Source organism: Lepidochelys kempii, chromosome 4 (assembly GCF_965140285.1).
Source record: "Lepidochelys kempii isolate rLepKem1 chromosome 4, rLepKem1.hap1, whole genome shotgun sequence".
NCBI lineage: Eukaryota > Metazoa > Chordata > Testudines > Cheloniidae > Lepidochelys > Lepidochelys kempii.
This window is the reverse complement of record NC_136383.1, coordinates 32,423,471-32,444,988: the sequence shown is the minus strand read 5'-3', so window position 1 is coordinate 32,444,988 and position 21,518 is coordinate 32,423,471. Positions and strand designations below refer to the sequence as shown.

General features: G+C 40.1%; 1 protein-coding gene across 3 annotated transcripts in view; it reads right to left on the bottom strand.

Moving 5' to 3' along the window:
* Window positions 1–20,991, bottom strand: part of EGF (epidermal growth factor) — an 88,203-nt gene extending 67,212 nt beyond the window's left edge. For 2 of the 3 annotated variants that reach the window (XM_073340890.2, XM_073340892.2), the window contains exons 1-4: window positions 20,334–20,991; window positions 7,446–7,577; window positions 2,994–3,193; window positions 1,751–1,932 (exon numbers count right to left, since the gene is read on the bottom strand). In XM_073340890.2, coding sequence (XP_073196991.1) covers window positions 1,751–1,932; window positions 2,994–3,193; window positions 7,446–7,577; window positions 20,334–20,460 — 641 coding nt within the window. In that variant the 5' untranslated portion in view covers window positions 20,461–20,991. Of the gene's footprint in view, window positions 1–1,750; window positions 1,933–2,383; window positions 2,477–2,993; window positions 3,194–7,445; window positions 7,578–20,333 lie in introns of those variants that run through there. The other variant, XM_073340893.2, reaches the window with a different exon arrangement.
* Window positions 20,992–21,518: the final 527 nt, after the last annotated feature.

Genomic DNA, 21,518 nt, shown 5'->3' with positions numbered 1-21,518 from the left:
CCCAGTCCAATTCACATGAACTTCCATTAACTTCAGCATGAGTTGGATCAGGCCCAAATGACAAGTACAATGTCACATAGCAAATTAGTGGGAGGAACTGAAACCAGATTGCCTAACTCACAATCCATTGCGGTACCCCTAGACAACAGCGCCTCCTCTTACAGATTCTTGACTATGTCTAAACTCCACACAGGAAATAGCGGAATACGGGAAAAAGTTGCTTTATTATTATTCTGTAGCAAAACCAGCCAAGCTTATTTTGAGAAAAATGTGATTATTAATTTAGCTATCATGCTGAACTTCATTACTTGAGAGTTGTACACATTTTCAGGAAGCTATATTTCTTCTTAGTTTCTGACACTGCATATGTTTGTCCCTCTGGAAATTAATTTACCGACTGCTTGACTTCACTATATTAATATTAAAATAGCACCATCAGGACTTTCAGACAAGCAGAATGTGCTAAAATATAAAAATGATACATAAGAAAGTAGACTTCTAGGAGGACCTAAACAGTTTATTAATAGCTAACTAGCCTCACATGGCAACATGTGAGTAATGCTTTAAAATAAATCCCTAGCTGATCACACATAGGTGTATATACACCTTAGTCTGTCCACAGAGTTCATAACAGTTTAGCAAATATATTTCCATTATTCCATTCATAAAATGTTTCTATGTGGCTTTAGGCTGAAAGGGTACAAGGACTTGTGAGAACTTCCAAATCGGTAAATGTGACATTCAGTACAGAAAACAAATAGTCTGGTATTCAGCTTTTCAAATCATACTCAAATGGCAACCCTGTGAGGAATATAGATATTGTTGGTTAGCATGAAAAGAAGGTTAATGTGTAAGTGCAAAAGAGGAGGACACATGAGCCTTAACATTAAAATGTCTCAACAGCAGCAATGAGTGGCTTCATTATAAATTAAAAGTGCCAACAAAAATATTTTATTGCCATATCAATATGGAGTACCTCAATGTCTCCTCCACTGCTATTTTAAACATTACCAATGAAACAGCTTTGCACAGTCAAGAGAAGTCAGCACAAAGTATTCAGGGTGATGATACAAATACAAATATCTCTTCAGAACAGCCAAATTTCCCTGCGTGGATGCATCTATGAATGGGTCTCTATGTAAATTGTTTTGAGCCTAAAGAAGCTCCCTTATCAAGCCTAAAACACTACTATATATAGTACGGTAACAACAGTCATTAGCTTTATAACCGATATTCAAGATGACCAAAATCGGAGACAAACATAATAGAAAGAAGGGAACAAAGAAAACCACTATGGCATTAGCTCTTCTCTAAAAGTCACCTACTTTTAAATAAGTACTATATGCCTAATTCAAATTATGTTATAGATTGGGGCTTCTCAGCGTTTTCAGCCACCATTCCTGCTCTACCAAATGAAGATCAAGCTCATTCCCCTTAAGTCCTCCACCTCCATCAACTGAGGCCTCATTGGCTCCTTCCCCGACAGTCAAAAACCTCCTCATTCCTCTTCCACCTGGCTAAGTCCACCTTGATGAACTAGGGGGGTCAGTCTCTGTGTTGGTCTCTGGTATGCTGCTGCCACCTGCCACCCTATTTATCTTTATTGTGTTCTTGGGGAAGTTGTAACAATCACTTGACATTTGATCAACATACTGTACGCAAGCTGTTCTGTTAGCCTACAAGAAGCCATCAGAGCATTTGGTTTATTTTGAGACTGATTCGAAGAACTTATAAACCCAAGCAGAGTTACCTTTTCCCAGGGTCAACAGCAATACTTGTGGGATGACCTATGTCCTTTAAAAGGACTCGGGAATTGTTTCCATTCATGTCAGTTGCTTCAATAGTTGCTTTCCGGTGGTTGGCCCAAAGAATATCTTGATTTATCCAGTTGATGGCAAACCCCGAAACACCATTTTCAACATAGCGTAGTCTCTGTAAACAGAAATTAAAAACATAAAAAAACAACAAGCAAATTACCTTCCTAAAGTTGTCACCAAACAAAATAGTGACCTGCAAACACACTGAGGCTTCCATTTAAATCCATTGGCTGGCCTCTTTTTAATAGCACCACAGAGATTGGATTTCCTTGCTTGCTCTTTAATCACCTTGATTTGTGCTGCATTTCTCCCCTCCTGTCACCTACATCTTTAAGCGCAAACCATTGAGTTAAGTCATGCTAAGCAAGGATGAGCTGTTCTCAAATGAAAATAGATCACATCAGGCAGAGGTATCCCAATGTTGCCCAGATTTTCCTTTTACCTAAATTTATCTTGTATTTCCTAAGCTATAAAATATCCATTCACACACTGGAAAAAGCCCTAATCCTTCAAGTTCATACATGCAGGATAAGTCAGTGAGGCTGCATGTAGACACAGGAGTTCACCTGTGAGGAGTTCATTGTAGTCCACTGCAGAACTGGCAGCATCTCGGATTCTGGAAGTGCTGAAGTTCCTTTGTCTTTGCCACACAACCTTAGCCAGATATAGAGCACAGCTGTTTCTGAGCAAGAGAGGTAATGCTGAAAGGAGTGTTCATGTAATCTTAGGTCTCAATTAGTAGTTTCAAGAAAAATGTCAGGGGAGTTACGTACATTCTCTTCATACTAGCTGTGCAAGCTTGGATTTCTGAAAAAGTCTATTTGAGAAAATCCCACAATTCCAGTGATATATTTAAAGCTGGTAGAAATTAGTACGGTCTGCGAGAACAACACACCTAGATTAGTCTGAATTTCCTCCCCTTAGCCTTTATTCTATCACCATCCCCTCGCCTTATTAAAGAGATTGTGTGTATTGTGAATGCCAGTGGGGTAGCCCACTGAACCCAGACCCCACGTCCCCCCGTTGCTGCCAAGGCTAGCGTGCCAGAGATGCACACTTACAATTGCAAATCTGTAAGCAGAAACTGCACCACTGAATCTGAAGAGTAGCCCCCTCACATCAGATTTCTCATTATGCATGGTTTCTTGGAGAATCCCATGGCAATTACCACCTTACCTCTTGTTTTGTGCCATTCAGGTACACTCGTTGCAGAAGCCCTTTTTCAGAGTCCACCCAATACATTTTCTCTTCTTTGTAATGAAAATCTATGAGCACTGATACGCCAGCATTGGCAACTAGCCGTTCATGATTGGTCCCCTCTCTGTCAACTCTAAAGATGGCATTTCCATGGCTAAAAATTAAGAATGGTGCAGGATCTGGGGTGGGGGAAAGAAATGTGGTCATATATAGGTATTTTTCTTTCATGACACTAAATTCTTTTCAGCACTATGCCAGTCACAGAGTTGGGAAGAACTTATAATACTCATACCTCACAACGTTCTGCATTCTAAGGGTCACTGCCCATTTTAGTCCCAGAAGTTATCTGTGTTTCACACAAATTCAATGCCCCTTCGCTTTTTATTGTAGAAAGTCAATTGAATCAAAAATTACAGACTCATGAAACAGAGAACACAGAAAGAGTTGTTTACACTAAAAGACGGAATCCCACAGCATTTTAAGTTTCCTGGATGAATGCTAATTTTGGTGACCCTCGTTTTGGGTCTTAGTGAAACTGTGTGAGGCCACCTTTGAGCCTTAGCAGGTGAGAGGTATGATGCTACTAAATGGAAAGTCAAAATAAAGCAATTACTGAGTAAAGTCAAGATGCTCAAGAATTGAAATGCCTACGTGTCTACTATAGCGTGCCTGTCAGAGATGAGGGCCCAGAAATCTGAAGACTTCATACAAATGATTCAACGCTTTAATCTGGATATTTAATAAATGTGGAGCTCTTTAATAACACAGACAACAGCAACTCTCTTGATAAACCTGATCGGACTGCAGCATAGAACACACTTTAGGAACACAGGAATTCCTCTGTTCCTGCTGGCTGCAGGCTCTCCCCTGGGATTTCTAGTTTCCCCTTGAGGCTCTGCCACCAGTTGCCTTGGGCTGGGCATGGGATCTAGCTGCCTCCTGCCAGCAGATGCGGCATGCTCTAGCTGGGCTCCTGGCCCATTGCTTGGTGTTCTGGTGCTGCGGGCTCCCACTCTCCTGAGCCTAGAGAGAGATAGCAACAGCACTGACTAGCCCTGAGTGGCTGCATCTGTATGGTTAGTATCCTCCCAGATCTCTCTCTCTCTTTGGTTAGAGCAGCCCCAGCCCTAATCACAGAGAGACAACCAGAGAGTCTTTTCAGATCTCCACACTGGGGGATGAAGGTCCTGGCGGGAAGTAGCAGAGACTGGCCAGGTCTGAGCATAGGTAGCTCATGGGAACCAGGAAAAAGCTGCACGTACAGACTCATGCAGGATGGAGTTTGGGTTGAGAGCACATCACTAATTTAGTGCTGCAAGTATCCTAAACTCAGGAAATCCAGAACTGAGGTTAAAGGTAAGGAATGGAAATGCACAGTTAGGGCACCCAAACAACCTTAACTCTGCCCTGTAGTGACATCATGCAATAGCCATATGACTTTGATTCTTACATTAGAGTATCTGTGGCCCCAGATTACATTAAACCAATTTATGGTCTTGTTAGATTTATTTTACCCTCATGGTTCCCCCTATAGGGTAGAGTTAAGGTTGTTTGGGTGCCCTTACTGTGCATTTTCATACCTCCACATGTTTGTGGATTTCTTTTTCAGGGATGAGGGCTTTTAGCAGAGATGCTTTCTACCCTGATAGAAAAGTATCACAATGCATTCCCAACAGCACAGCCCTAGAGGCACTAGCCAGAGTCAGAAGGGATGAGAGAGGTATGACAACCCCCTGACCATGCCCAGACAGGTCCAGTTTGGCATGTGCAGTGTTGCAAGCAGTACACGTTTCTTTTCACTCAGGTAGTACAAGCAATTGCTTATTGACTGGTATGCTGGTGAGAGAAGGGGCTTCACTATACCAATCATAATTCAGCCTTTCATTTTTTAAAAAATGTCTTGCATATCAGGCGGCTGCCTAATCATTAATTTGCCACCAAAATCACTTTTGGAGGGGAAAGCAATAAAAATTTCAATGGCAGTTTGTGTGCGTATGTTTAAAAGGTGTCTGAAATGGGTCAGAGCACATGAAGAGGGGAAAGATGCATGATAAATCTATTAATAAAGTTATCCTGAAATGTGTAATATGGGTATCACTCCCATATATATTACAGCTATAATAGCCATCCAGTCACCTCTTGAGTTTAGTTTCCAATACTGCAGGGGAAATTTTAAATCCCTCAAACCCACACCCTCCCACCAGTTTTCACACATACATTTAATATTCACAAGGATGAATAAGTACATCAGTTTTAATAATAAGTTTCATAAACTTTTAAACAATTCTTATTAACAGTAGGCATAAGCTTTGGTTCTAAACTCAATTGTCATAATTCCTATAAACTTGAACTGGATGTCCTCAAGATGCATAACATTTGCAAGGTGAAGGTGGACAAATAAAACTCTGTGCCTGATCCACCTCCCATCGAGATAATGGGACTCCTTACCCCTCAAGTTTCTGAGTTTGATTCTGCTTTCAAATAGCAGGCTAGGCAGCAGTTTTTGACCAGAACCCAAGATTTGGTTTACTGTTGTACAAGAGAAAGTTCACCAGCACAGTGATTTGTATCATAGGCTCTTTTGTACTTGGAGTTTTCAAGGTATTATCCAATTATAACAGCTGCTTCTAGGATGTTAGTGACTCTCTTTTTTCTGCTGTTTGCACTGAGCAAATCCATGTGAGACTATTTCAACTATGTAGACTTGGTTTATGTAAACGGTAAATGAATGTTGAACTGCAGCAAGGTTGATTTGTCTCAGGAACCTGACAGCTGTACTGCTTGCACTTTTGCCAATTACTCCACTGACCAAGAGTTTACATATATTTTGTTTTTGTCCTCTCCAGTCAGTGAATTTCTCACAACAGTAGTTTAATTAAGGGCTCTAACTGAAGGGGAATTGAACTCATTGATGAATTTTGTTTTGTTTGCGCTTCCTGTTATTATTACTATTATTATTTAATATTTATACTGCATTATCATCCAGAGACACCAATCAAGTTTAGAGCGTCACTGTATCAGGTGCTGTACAAACAGACAGAAAGAGACAGTCTCTGCCCCAAAGTCCTTACAGTCTACAAAACGTGGAGGAATTTTGTTTGGTGGGCTTCTGACTGAAGAATTTATATCCAGAGATGGAGATATGAGCTGCAAGGTTTTGCCCCATGTTGACAACCCCTTAAGTGAAAAGCCACCTCTCCTTTGACTGTCCACACATCATATCTGATACAGATTGTTTATATCTGACATAAAATATACAGGACTAGGGCTTGACACTTGTATTATTCTTACAAAGAAGCACAGAAAATTACTCAAACAACAGTTCCAGAAGACCTCTTGGGACAGTGTTTTAAACATTGAAACTATCCCTTATATAGATGTCGTTCTCTGGTATTGTTTTCAATTTAATGTGGGACTGTTCTCTGAAAAGCATCTGTGCACAAATGGTATTGTGAAGCTACATTATTTTCCTCTCCCTGGTGTCCGGATCAAATGTACATAGTTTACAAGTAAATATAAGATAAAAATACTTCTTTTAAACTGTCTGAACCGCTTGTAGCCTTGTGAACTCAGCCTGGCATCCAAAAGCCAAGCTTGTTTCTTTCTGGCTCACACGTCATCAGCAGTGTGATGAAGATTCTAAAGCTAGAAAAGAGCTAACAATTCTGTTGTTGATTTGTGAGCCAGACCCAATCCTGTTCAGTCTTCCTTAGCTATACTGGAACTGGGGAGCTACTAGGAGTAAAATGTATTCAAACTTGATTTGGTCATAAGTGCTCAGATACTACAGTATTGGACATGAGAGAAGTTATTATTAATCATGTTTATTAAGGCAGTGCCTAGGGCCCAACCAAGACTGGGAACTCCATTGTATTAGGATTATACAAACAAAGGTGTAGACAGTTCCTGGCTGAAGAGCTTACATTCTAAATAGACAAGACAGAGTGTGAGGGAAAGAGGTAGAACATACAGACAGAATGAGCAATGAGATGGCAGCAAATGTCATGTTAGTGCCATGATTTTGGGGGGAGAGGGATAACAGGAGAGTTAGTTAGGAGATGAGTGGGTGAATGGATGGATGCTATGACTCTGCATAGAGACAGGGAGCTGATCTGTTAAGTAAGGAGGACTCATTTTACATGCTCATTTTTCTTACCACAACCACACTTTATATTTTGTCTGTGAACGGTCATGCTAACACCAGAGCACGGGCCCATTCCAGTAAGCTCACTTTCCACTTTAATTTTATGTTAGCTGTGGCAATTGTTCAATCAGCACGTGACATTTTCCCACGCATGGTCCAGTAGCCTAGTTATGTCCTGTCAATGCTAGGAGCAGACTAGTCTGGACTATTTTCACAGTGTGAACTGATGCTAAACTGCTAGAGAAAGTTAAAAAGCTCCTTTCAGCCATTTAAAAGTATGATCTTACCATCAACATAACAGGCCCACTTGTCATTATCCAGAGTGTAGCCAGGCAAACAGGAGCAGAAATAGGACCCTGGAACATTGACACAGGTTTGGCCACAGGTACCTAGACCATTTTCAAGGCATTCATCAATATCTGAAATACAAGTACATAAAGGAGAATTCAGCAAGCAAAACAGAACAAAATACAAAAAGAAAGCATGTGTATGACTCAGCTAGTCAATACTATAATGTGTTAACTACAGATTTTTAATCTCCCATTATTAAAAGAGTAGGAAGACTATATGGTATCATTAGCAATGGGTCTGTGGCTTTGCCAGTCAAGTTTATGGCAAGTATAAGTGAGGGGGGGAGAATGTGGGTGTTGTGCTGAGAGAGTTGTGTTGATTTGTTTGTAGATTGTGTTGTGCTGGAAGCGCATGAAATTTTTGCAGGTTGTGAATGAAGGGTGTGTGCTGCAGAGAGGGCATGTGTGTATTCGGGGTTATTGTGTGTGCCGGTTGTGTTGTCGTGTGTGGGTTGTGTTGCGCTGAAGTTGTTGAAATGTAAACTAGCCATAGAGTAAGGGTGGTGATTGGTTGTGTTACCTTTGATATCACAATGGTCTAGAGGACTCTTGGCTTGGCATCGACACATGCCTCTCTCTACCTGCACAGGTGTAATTCGTGAAGTCAAAATAGCTGAGAACTTCAAAATTGGACAGTAACAGGCCTTGAAACGTGGTGATATTTTGAGCAAAAAGAACTCTAAACCATACTTGCAGCTATTTTCATTGCTGCACACTGACTCAACTGACATTTTAGGCTTCAGAGTGACCACACAGAGTGACATTCCGTTAATCATATTATATAGCTTCTTTGTTGCTAAAAGGGGTTTGTTCAGTTGCAGGGGACAAGCCAGGGAAATCCCCCTTCTACCTAATGACTATCCATTGTAACTAACAACTCTCCATTCTAAACTAACATTCAGTAGCTTCGCGGACAAAAGGAATGTATTTGTGCCCTGCTCTTGTTTGTTTCTGAGGTTGACATTATAGTTTGCTAAATGAATTTTGACACACTACCTCGGTCTGCAGCTGCCTGACTTCTCCCTGCCAGTCCTCCCCCCACAACCTCCCCTTCTGCGGTAGGGTTTGTAAAACGTGCCTGAATGCCAAGGCATTCCCATTTCAAACTGGATCTAGTACATTTGAGATTCAGCTGAGTCTTGCATAGAAAAATCAGACCCTTTGAATTCTGAGAGCAACTAGCCCAAACCAAACACCAGTTCAGTAAAACCAGTGAATCAGTTAGAAATGTTGACTTCTAACTGACAGATTAGTCTAGAGCCTTCGGGAATCAACAAAATGCTTGATGTATTTATGCTGTATTATCGATGAAACAGCTACACAAGTGAAGGACTTTTGGAAAATAAGGTCATTCCTGAAGAGCAGGTTTTATTTGGGGTTTATATGGGAAAAGGAATTAAACACTTAGGGACAACTCCTGCAAGGAGCATATCCACAGAAATACAGAGAGCCCTCAGTTCCAACTGAAATCAAATGCAGCTGATGGCAACATCTCAGTAGGTGTTCAGCGCTTAATACCATCAGGGTCTTATGTATTTATTAGTGTACATCAGAGGAAGCTAACTGGCACAGACATATAAGGGGCTCTTAATTAATGACTTTTACCCTGCATAAAATCCATTTTTCTGTCCATTATGAAGGGAGAAAAAAGCATATCAAAGGCTTCTTTTGGGGGATTTATCAGCACAGTAAGTACATGAATGTACACAAACAAACAGAAAATGCAGCAAGACAGCATTTGAAAAAGGGTTGCAATCAATTGCAAGTACAAAAAGGGCATTGATTCCTGAACACATCTTTTCCTAAAAAGTCAGGAATACAGGTCAGAGAATGATAGTCACTGCATAGGTTGCTGAGGATTTTCCTTCTATATTCCTGACCAAGACTTTTCAACAACCAAACAAGAGAAAGCCTGGAGAACCCACCCCAAATTTTAACATTAGCCCAGTGCAACTTGAAAGAGGGCTTTGGGAATTCACTGAATGCTTTGTGAATACTCCTATAGTTCAAATATGATCAAGAAAGCTCCTAGTAATGCATCTCACTTAACTGTAGAGAGACTTGATTTAAGGTGCTTTCAATAATCAGGGACACACCTATTGCACTTGTTCTCCAGATATGTCAAGAAACTGACCTTGATCCTTGCAACATAACAAAGGTTCAACTTTTTCACAAAACTCAGCTGTTCTTCAACAATTTCTCCAATTAATTAGGTGGAGCAAACCCAGCCTTAAATGATCAATATTAGGTGTTACATTTCCTTTTTCTATCCTTTTTTTAATTGCAAATAAACTGCCTCGCTTACATGGAAGTGATCCAATACAGGCAATCTCACTTCCACATTAATTGGCTTCTACATTCCCCTTCCTCAGTAATTCCACTTCAGCCACTAGAGAGTGTAACCTCTGCCCCAATGTCTTAAAGCACAAAGTCACCAACAGCAGATACCAGAGAGGCAGCAACTTTCAGTGTTTCAGATATGTACGAATCAGAACCATCAGTATAAGGTAACTATGCTCGGAGGTGCTTCAATGCTTTTCTTAGCTCCTGGGCTGTGAAGGAAAAGCTGCTCCTCGGTGGGTAAAATAAATCAGGTTTACATTTTGAAACATGGCTTCCCTTGGGACATGCATGACTGTGTGTGCATTAATCATTTTTGTGCACAGGTTTCTCACACTATCACTTTTGCGCACAAACAACAGACTTTACAAATACAAACCCCCTCTGTGTGTGCAAACTAAGCGCAGACTTCATGAAACTGGATTTTGAATTTATAAGTTCTATAACTTGTGCGAATAAGGGATAATGCACCAAAAAGGGTGATTACAAGTGATTGTGTGCAGAAGTGAAGGCTGAATTGAGACTTTTGAAAACATAGCCCAGATCTAAACTCATTTCCCCTTGCTCCAAACTCTCTTCCCTCAATCTCTGCTTCACACCTTCTATCATGCCATCCTACCCCCATGCTTTGAACTTCCTCTCACTTCTCTGGTGACAAGCAACTTCCCTTTCTCCTTAAAACAAACTCCTGGCATAAAACTCAATATCTGCACCTATTGTTTATTAAACTGTTATTCGGTGTATTGTGTTTCACTGAGTTAGACAGCATGATCCTTACAGCAGTATGTATGTGACAAATAATAATAACTGAACATAAAGCCCACCCCAAAAGTTCTATAGTTGCCCATTATAGAGAAAAACAAGAAATGCCTTCTATCCACGTAGAAGCCTTTTACTCATATATGCAGTGAATCACACACCGGTATGTTGTTATGTTCAGATTGTTCAGAGCTGACATGCGGATTGCCAACATGTTTAGCTGGCTACACAGAGGAACTATGTAACATAAAACAAAAGAGACCCTTAAAACCATACTTCCTCCTGCTCTTTACCAACGCAAAATCTAGTGACAGAATCAGTGACATCATTTTTTTTTATTTTGAATTCATAAAAACTACCCATCAGTCACTGGACAAATTTACATATATTTTATGCATAATATTATGCTGGATGACATTAGCCATAAAGATAATCCAACCATCACCATAAGCACTTAGGGAAAAGCCTGAGAAAACAGATGAGCAACGTACTCTGCCCTGTAGGTGAATTGACTCTCATTTTTTGTCACACCAGTGGGAGAACTGAATTCCAGAGCCAGGGACGCTCTACTAAGTAAGCCATGGCATTCAGATCTAGGAACTAGGAGCCAAAGTGCCCCATCTTATTTCATTCTCAATATGCTGCACACTGAAGGAAAATAAACAGCAAATTTTGATCCAGCTTCTGAGCAGTGTCTGAAACGTGCTTAGCACAGCTCTAGAAGGCATGGGGTACAGGTGGTTTTTTACTCCACTTTTGTGATCCCCCTGGATTCTGAGGCCTGTTAACTCCCCAGCATCGTTACAGTAGCTTAAAGACTGCTCTAATTTAAACCCAGGTGCCCAACTATGTTGTTCTGGCAACTGGAGATAGCTGGAGCAAAGATTCACCCTGGCCATGCCACTCATCCCTCAGACAGGACCCCTCCGCTAGGGGCTGGGTGGAAGGGGCAGAGAACTGCTCCTTTGGCTCTATGCCATCTTTATACAATGGAAGTACTTCTGTTTGGTTCCTTAAGTTCCCAACTGCAAAATGGGAGTAATAACTTTCCTAGAACCTGGCTTTGTTGTGAGGATAAGTTCATTACTCTTTGCAAGGTGCTCCCATGCTACAGTAGTGGGGACTTCATAAGTCTCTAGCTAGACAGCTACTTCCTCAGAAAGCTTAGTAATAATTATTGTATATTAAGCCCCTCTCCTCAATTTTTTCTAAAAGTTATCTTTTGAAACATCCTGTTATATGATTGATTTTGATAGTAGTCTTTTGAGACAGATTCCTACCACGCTGTCCTTTTGTATATCATTTATTTCAATATGCATCCTTTGCAAAGAAAGCCTTCCTTTCCTTCTTCCTAAACCTCTACATGAAGGTTATTAGCCTACCACACTGAACTCTGCAAAATGCTACACTGAATGTCCCCTAAACTTCACAGTGTTAGGCCAGGTCAAGCAGATTCATTGTCCCTTCAAGGCGTACATGCATTGAAATGAGTTAGACAAAAGAGCAACCTCAACAAAAGTTTTCTTACAACATGTTGCTAAGCAGATTCTTAGGATAGTTATAGCTATTAAGAAGCTGCATCTCGGATGCTTGGGACTAAACCCTGCAACCCTTTGTCAGTCAAAACACCCGTCAATGTCAGTGAGAGTTTCAAATGAATAAAGGCTGCAGGATTTGGGCCTTTAATTTGAGTGCTAGCAGTATTGCCATTTCGGAGGATCACGTTGTAGAATCATAGGAAGGTAGGGCTTGAAGGGATCTCGATAGATCATCAAGTACAGCCCCGCTGAGTCAGGACTAAATAGACCATCCCTGACAGGTGTTTGTCCAACCTGTTCTTAAAAACCTCCAGAGATGGGGATTCCACAACCTCCCCTGAAATCTATTCCAGAGTTTAACTACCCTTATGGTTAGAAAGTTTTTCCTAATATCTGACCTACATTTTCTTTGCTGCAGATTAAATCCATTACTACTTGTCCTATCTTCAGGGGACATGGGGAACAATTATGGTCCTTTTTACATATCTGAGGACTGTTAACAGGTCCTTAGTCTTTTCTCAGGACTAAACAGACCCAGGTTTTTTAACCTTTCCTCATAATAGATTTAGGAAATCTGACCTATCATTTCTGTTGCTCTCCTCTGGACTTTTCCCAATTTATCCACATCTTTCCTAAAGTGTGCACCCCGAATCAGCCACAGTATTCCAGCTGAAGCCTCATCAGTGCTGAGAAAAGTGGGACAATTACCTCCCTTGTCTTACATATGACACATCCCAGAATGATATTTGCTTTTGCACAACTGAATCACATTGTTGACTCATATTCACTTTGATCTCCACCACAATCACCGGATCCCTTTCAGCCGTGCTACCACATAGCCAGTTATTTCCAATCTTGTAGTGGTGGATCTCAAAAGTGGATCATTTGAGGCACTGCTAATGGGCTACAGGACCATTTCACTCTTGCAAAGAAAGGATCATAAGAACCAACTGCTGGAAGGTGAAGCAAAATAAATTAAAATTAGAAATTAGGCACAATTTCTTAACAGAGAGTGTGATTAAAAACTGGAAAAAACTATCATGGTAGATAGTGGTAGATTCTTCGTCTGCTGATGTCTTCATATCCAGACTGAATGCCTTTCTGGAAGATGTACTTTAGTCAAACACAAGTTGTTGGGCACAAAACAGGGGTAACTGGGTGGAATGTTATGGCCTGTGTGATACAGGAGGCCAGACTAGATGATCTACTGGTACCTCCTGGCCTTAAACTTGATGAATCTAAGAAATAGTTCCTCCAGGCAAGGGAACACTGGCTGGTCAGGGTGAGGGAACTTACACTGCCTCTGTTGTATTTGTTTTGTGGACTGACAGCCGTAAATTCTGAAATTCCTTGTCTATCTGGCACCTTTCATCGCCACCAAAGTTCACATGAAAAAGAAAATCCCACACACACCCTAATGAGTGAACAAGCACCTTAACTGAAAGCATGCTATAGTGAAAGAATAACTGTCGAATATAAAATCAGAGGCACATTAATAACTCCCTTCTGCTATCAGAGAAAGTTTATTACAATGGCAAAGATGAGGTGCCAGTATTACACGGGGTACTAGTGAACGTATTGGATCTCTGTGTATGTTCCCAGTGTATTGCAGTAACAATAGATGATAGCCCAATACTGAATATGGTCGCTCCTCTCTGTGCAAAGTTTAAGAAGTAAAAAGGTTATTTCTTAAACTCTTGGAGAAACTGATCCTAAAACTGCCCACCAGGTGCAACATAAGTATTCTCCTTCACCTGCACTATTAGTGCCAAAGGGAAGTGCAGCTGCCATCCTGCCGGAGTTGCTTTATGTATCCCAGCAACAACTAATGAGAACTTTTCCCTGTGAAAGAAATCGGCTTAGTGAACACAAAGGCTGTCTGCAGTGCCCTGACAGGCAGCTCTAAATAGAAGAATGAGGTGCTGCTCTGTATTCAAAGACTTCTTTATGCAGAGAATGCCTTGAGAATCGGTGAAAACAATGAATCATGTCTTCATGATGCTGGCAGTCCTCAATGCCCTTACACACAAATATTTCAGTTTATTGAGAGTCCTGAGAAATGCTCTGCTCCGAGAAGGTGAAGCATTTGCATGCTTGGCAGGGATGCAGAGAAGCAGTGTGTGTGTGAAGGCTGTGAGTCAGAGTCTGCCTTCATTTACTTACAAATGCAACCTCACTGAAGTTTGGCTCCTGTGGAGATCCACCGGAGATTAATTCAGCCCATTATATCTAGTCACCATCACAATTTTATCAACAAGCACAAACATACAATTCATTTGAAGGATGAGGTGGTGACCTCTTATGCTAAAATTGTACCGTTTAAAGACCTAAGGATAGCAAGAACTGAAAAAAGAAATTGCACTACTATGAAGAAGCAGCAGAAACTGGCATACCAATCTGAGACTGTAACACAGACCTCTTGAGTCTTAGGCTGGTGGAATCTAAGGAGCAGGTGTCAAAATCAATTCTGATGAGTTAATTAAGCAAAACAAACAAGTGTGCTGCTTGTCCATCTGTAAAAGACTATGGGCCAGATTCTCAGTTCTACTTGGGTTACTGTGTGCCATTCAGACATGGGGAGAAATCTCCAGTGGAAGGGGGACTCCCCACTGGCAAAAGCGGCACAAGTTGCCCTCCACTCAGCATGGGGGGAGAAGGCATTGGCCCAGCAGAGGAGGTCATTTGGTTAGGGGAAAGAAACAGGCAATTTGCCTATCCTCCCCAGCTCCATTAGCAACCTTATTGGTATCAGTCACGGCAGCCCTAGATTCTCTCTCATGCAGGAGTCTCCCAACCCAGAATCAGGGAGCCATAATGAGCTCCCTAATGTTCACCCCCCTACACATGAGCTCAGATGCAGTGGAGGATCAAGGCTAATATTTGTACTGGGGGTTTGGTAAAAAGACCCCAAGAATCAGCTTCTTAACCTTCCTCTGACATATGGACCCTTGACCAGCTTCTCTTGACACGTATACCATATGTCCAAGGCTATTCCAAATATATGCAGTAACACAGTGAGCTGTAATAAGCTTGATAGTTCTGCTAACCATACATCGAGACTGCGTCTACTACAAAACCCACAGCAATAAAGTACTTGTGGCCAATCTAAGAGACATGAGCAATACCCTGGTGATTCTTGCCCCAAGGAGCTTATATCTTTTTCATTTGCTCAGTAAAGCACCTAGCATACTTACAGAAATCCTGATTTTGCTATAATAATAATTGCAAACATGTATATCACCTGTCCATTGCTCCCAGAAGGAAGGATGGTCCAGTGTTTAGGGTGCTAGCCTGGAACCGGGGAGACCCAGGTTTAATTGCATTTATACTACATGCATATATTATATTGCTCTGCCATAGACTATTTGTGTGACCGTAGGCAAGTCACTCAGTCTCTGTGTGCCTCAGGTCCCCATCTGTAAAATTGGGAAAGAACTGCACTGCCCTACCTCACAGGAGTGTTGTGAGGATAAATATATTAAAGATTGGGAGGTTCTGATATACTATGAAAACAGGAGCCATGTAAGAATGATACAGAGATTATCGATCCTTGGACTTTTTCAGTGGAGTTGGGCCAAGGAGATGGTGTTTGGATCTGAAAGCAGAGAGAATTTAGGCTTTGGTTTGGGTATGAAACTGAATCAGGTTTTGGGCTGAGTATCAATGGTGCAAAATCTCTCAAGCTGCTTTCAAGGGCTATCAACTGAAAATGGCAGAAATCTCACAGAGAGAAACTGTACTCATTAGGCTTTTTCAATCTCAGACCCAAATCTCAAGAGCGTGGCCATGTCTGGGCCAGAACTGGCAAACAGGCTATTTTCAATTTGGGGAAGGATCAGGAAAATAAACTGTAAGGGCAAGTTAGTATCCAGGGTGTCCGATACAAAGCCCTTACAGCTGTTCTGAGTCAAACATCTAATTTTGATGGTTCTCTACTAGAGCTGTGCAACTAATCAATTTTTTGGTTCACTGGCTGAACTGAAAAATTTAAAACAATCATTTCAGGACAATATGAAATGAAATTTTTTCAAATTTTTTGACCAGCCAAAAAAGTTTTAAAAAAAAATTTGTTTTGGGTCAAACAAAAAACATTTCATTCAACCCGAAATGCAGATTTATTTTTGAGGGTTTATCTTTTAAAATAAAATTAAACTACCATTCTAAAACAAAAAGTTATTCTGAATCAAAATGCTTCATTTCAAAAACACTGAAACTAATTGTATCAATTTTTTTAAAAAAGGTTTTTTTTGTTTTTTCGACCAAAACAATTTGGCAAATTCAGCAAGAATTCACTAAATGTTTCAATCAACCAGAATCTGCATTTTTCTGCAAAAAAAAGTTTTGTCTGAAAAATTTCACCCAGCTCTAATCATTACTTCCCACATTTCTCTGTTACTGAATGCATTGTTCATTTTATTATTATTATTATTATTATTAGCTTGCCTTAGGTACCTTTCCAAGGTAAATCTATTTTTGCCCCTTTTTTTGAAAGAGCTCAGCACTTTCTGAAAATCAGGCCTTTTTAAAAGTGTCTCAAGCTAGACACCCAAAATCTGAGGCACCCAAAATCACTGGCCACTTCTGAAAATCTTGACATCAAGACTGGACACAACATTAATGCCTGCTACTCCTCACCAAACAAAATATTGATGAGGAAAGCTAAGATCGCTTCATTCTATCAGCCTGACTGACCTGTCTCTAGTAAAACACCACCCAAAGCTCCTTTGGACAAGAAATGTTATCCTTGAAGTCAAGGTGAGTTGCGAGCACTTGGCACCTTCTAGGAGAAGGCCCCATGAGAGATGTGATATTACTTTCCAATATTTCCTGGTTACTTCTTGTTCATACCTCATTTTCAAAGATGCTCCAAATTTTAATCCATAAAGATGGTATTTATTCATATAACGCCTGATGCAATGCCCACTGAAGTCAGTGGGAGTCTTTCAGCTGACTTCAATGAGCTTTGGATAAAGACCCCGGTGGAAAATATCTTCTGTTGAATATTTTCAAGATTCCCATCAAATGTCCTGTCATGCATTATGAAGGTGAAATGTTTAATTAGCACGGCTGGCAGAAAGTTACTAAACATAAGCAAACAACTGTAGTAGCGTAGGTATTGCAACTCTTTCAAAAATATGAGTGATGCAGGTAAATGATTGTCTGCTGTGCTGGGAATTAAAGCTCCTCTAAGAACCTGACACTGGGTATACATTCTGACTGTGGTACAAAGTATCACAATGCCTGTATGGCTGAAACTGCTTTTCCTGTATAGGTGAAAGTTTACATGTATTCACTAAGATCTATGAGAGAGAGAGATGAGTTACCAACTGGTAACTAAGGCCCCAGTCCTGCAATCTGACTAGGTGCTTCCCTACCCACAAGGGTTCAGAGCCTAAAACCATTAATTTTTTGTAAATGATGATATAACTTTATAATGTACAGTATAAAGTATATAATATCCTCTTCCTCGCGTACAGTTTAGAAGATTTGGTCTCCCTGTTCTTTTTATTGCTTGTTCCCAATTATCTATAGAGTTCTGGGCTCTGTGGCCCCTCCCTCACTTGAGGGGACAGGGCCATTCATTGATTTGGTAGGTTTGTCCACCAACCCAGGATTCAAATAAACTGCCTTACAAAGCTATTTTAAAACACTTAGGGCCAGATTATGATAACTTTACCTTAAGTAGCACCTTGATCTTTGAACATCCCTTGAAATCAACAAACAATTCAAGGAGTAAAGTATTACAGTGTGAATAAGGATATCACAAGCTAGCCCCAAATCAGTAGTAGTAATATTTAACAACAAATCTAGAAAAGCCTGTGTTCTTTCCAATAAAGAGAGAGCTGTTGCAAAAAGCACTAATCATAAAGTTGTTGTTGCCTTCTCATTTTGGTGAAGGCCTTTATGGCTGACGTGATGCTGATACATTAACAGGAAAACAGACAATGTCAGAAGCACTGATTAATAACTGGTATATTTGTTATGACCTACAGATGACAAAGATGTTTGTCGAGCCCTATCCAGCATTGTCATTGTTCACAATTTGCCAGTCTGAGTCATGAGACCCACTCTCCACTTTTGTCCCCTCAGTTGCCTTCAGCATCTGCCCTCAGCTTCCTCGCATGTGTTTGCACAGCATCTTTTATTTGCTAATCGGATTCATGTAATTATTGCAGGGACTCAAACATTAACAGTTCTACGGTCACACAACCAGAATCTTGTGTCAGAAGAATAAAGAGAGGGATTTAAAATATCTAAAGTTATTCCACGTAAGTGTTGTTCTTCACTGCTATGCACTGTGCCAAATTCTGCCTCAATAACACTGACGCAACCCCAAAAGGCTATAACTGAGGGCAGATTCCAGCCCATTTCATTTCAATTTCAGTATACTCTGAACAGTAACATGTTACTTGACATCAGCAACACCTGTGATCACATTATCTACTCATTGGCTTAGCTACTGCACAAAATACATACTTCTAACAGGTTACCCAGAGAGACTTTATAGCTACAGATTGTATGACTATTTCTTCAGTGTCTTGCTGAGCTACTCGCCAGTTGCTCTGGTGGTTGAGGTGTTTAAAAAAGAAATCTCTCCAAGTACAGTATGAAAAATAGAATGGAGTGTCTCTCATTCTCTATAGAAAAGAAGAGGAGACAGCAAAACATTTCTCACTTTCTGGAGATTAATAAATATAAAGTAAAGGTGCAACTGAGTCAACTGCAAGAAAATGAAGAAAGAATGCATCTTTATAGACTTTTAAACTTCAGTGGCCAAAGTCTGCTCTAAATTATACCTAGGAAACATCCTTCCGTCCAATGGGGTTGTTGTCGTGTAAGTGAGGACACAACAGGGCCCATACAATGTGTTTAGGTATCATACTGAACTCCCAAAGGAGTGATGAAACGCGCCTCAGTCTCTGAAAGGCCTTCAGGTAAGTGTATCATTTGTATATCTTGTACTTGTATGCCTTGCTCCTTTTCTCTTAACAGTAAGACATTTAGGATGCATGCTTTTGTCTTCTGTTTACAAGTTGCCATTTCTTGCCAGAACATACCAAGACACATCTGTTATTAAATCACTGGAATCCTGTCAAGAACTGAGTCAGAGCTTCTGATGCACTAGAAAACCAAGGAAAGGGGTTAGTTTCTAATATTTGGGTTCCCTCCTTGAAAACTTCCAGAATTTTTCCTCCCTCCCTTGCCGTATAGCCCAATGCAGCACTGGCTCTGCCTTTCCGCAATCTTAAAGTTCTGTCCTCAACTTCAGGCTGTCAGGAGAAAGGGCTCCCAGTTCATAAATCTTAATTTCACTAAGATTGAAACTAATATTCCTACGACGTCCATTTTTACCAGTGTCTTTTAGCATACATGATACCAAATAGGTCCTTGACTCATGTACCATGAGATGTAAGCTAGATATCTTTTAAAAAAGTTCTCTATATATGCATGTGTGTGTATATATATATATATACACATATATATACACACTATGATTGCTTAATAAATCAGCTTATATATATTTTTGTTTCCCACAACTAACAAGACTGCTATTCCTTTATTTTTATATCAGAACTAGCTAATGCCAATTTAGCTATCTGAAAGTAATCTGTAAGAGAAAGATTAATATTATTAGTAAAGAGATTTGAACTGTCCCTGGTTACCCTGTTCTGTTTTTATATGTGTCTCTGTAGTGTGTGTGTGTGTACATACACTCATATATATAAATATATATATATTTGTCTATTATGTGTTATTCTGTGTGTGTACATATATATATACACACACACAGAATAACACATATATAGACAAATATATATACTTTTATATATGAGTGTATGTATACACACACACACACACACACACACACACTACAAAAGCACACATAAAAACAGAACGGGGTAACCAGGGACAGTTCAAATCTCTTTACTAATAATATTAATCTTTCTCTTACAGATTACTTTCAGATAGCTAAATTGGCATTAGCTAGTTCTGGTATAAAAATAAAGGAATAGCAGTCCTGTTAGTTGTGGGAAACAAAAATATATAAAAGCTGATTTATCGAGCCAATCATAGTAACACATACACATTACATAAAAACCAAAAGCACATGAAACTCAGGTAAGAGGATAAAAAAATGCAGCTTCCCTTAACATTTGAATGTCTAAAGTAAAAGTCACTTACTTACCTATACAAGTGGAGTTTTCATTCCCCAATCGGTATCCCCTGGGACAGTTCCAGTGCTGTAAAGCTGAGAGGCTAACAAAACCAATTTTGAAAAATACTGGCAAAAAAGCAGGAAGTACGAGAAACATAATCTTATGTTTTCTGAACTGTCAATAGAGAGCAACTTGCTTGTACTCAGTCATATCCACGACAAGATGAACATGTGTATTCCCAGAGTGTTTCTACAGCAGCCAGCTTTATGCAATGGGACATCTTTTCACAATCCCCCACAGTTTTATCCCTGTCTTGCTTTTCTTGTCACTTCAGTCCATACTACAACCTTTGAGGAAATTCCAGCAAGATTTCTTCCACACACACAATGTTTTCTCTCTCTCGCTCTCTCTTTTTTTTTTTTTAAGTCAAGTATGAAATGCCTGACACCCTTGCCACAAATTTAACACAGCTTAAAAGCTAATCTCAGGAGGATCACTACAAATTTCTTTGCAACAAGCAAAGCTGTGGAATAAATCTTAAAAACAGAAAAGCTGTAAAACTGCCCACCACAGACCTTAAATGAGTTTGTGGGTAGATATCTATAGGTATTATCCCTCCTAAAACATAGTTTCTCTTTATATACAAACTTGGAATGACTCCCCATTCCTTTTTAAAGCTCTGCTTGCCCCACCTCTTCTCTTTCTGGTGCCACTTGAGTGAAGCCTGTGTTTGCAAATAGTAATGTTGTCAGTTCTATACTATAGGGAAGCCAGCCAAAGTGCAGATATCCCACCATGCATAATAAATACTCAGTATCTAAAAAAAGCAGTCCCTGGTGCCTAGCAGGTACCTGCTTAACGCTGGCTGTACTTTAGCTTCTCAGAGGCTGTATCCAGACTTACACTATGCTATGTACAGTCATGATTATGAATAACTAATCACTCATCTTAAACATCATGTGTTTCATTACCACAAACAAACTTTATCCTAAATACATATTTGTGCATAAACAGAAAAAATATATTCTTCCAGTTTCCCTTATGTATATTTTTGCCTGGAAAGGTAGATTATATTAGGGTCAGAACTGGCAACCACTTACATCGGTCTGAGTTTGGCCTATCATTCTTTCACAATCACAGGCAGATAGCTATGGTTAGGAACTGAGACAATATGTGGTCTGATTCTGTTCTGTTTTGCACCTGCTGTAGTCATT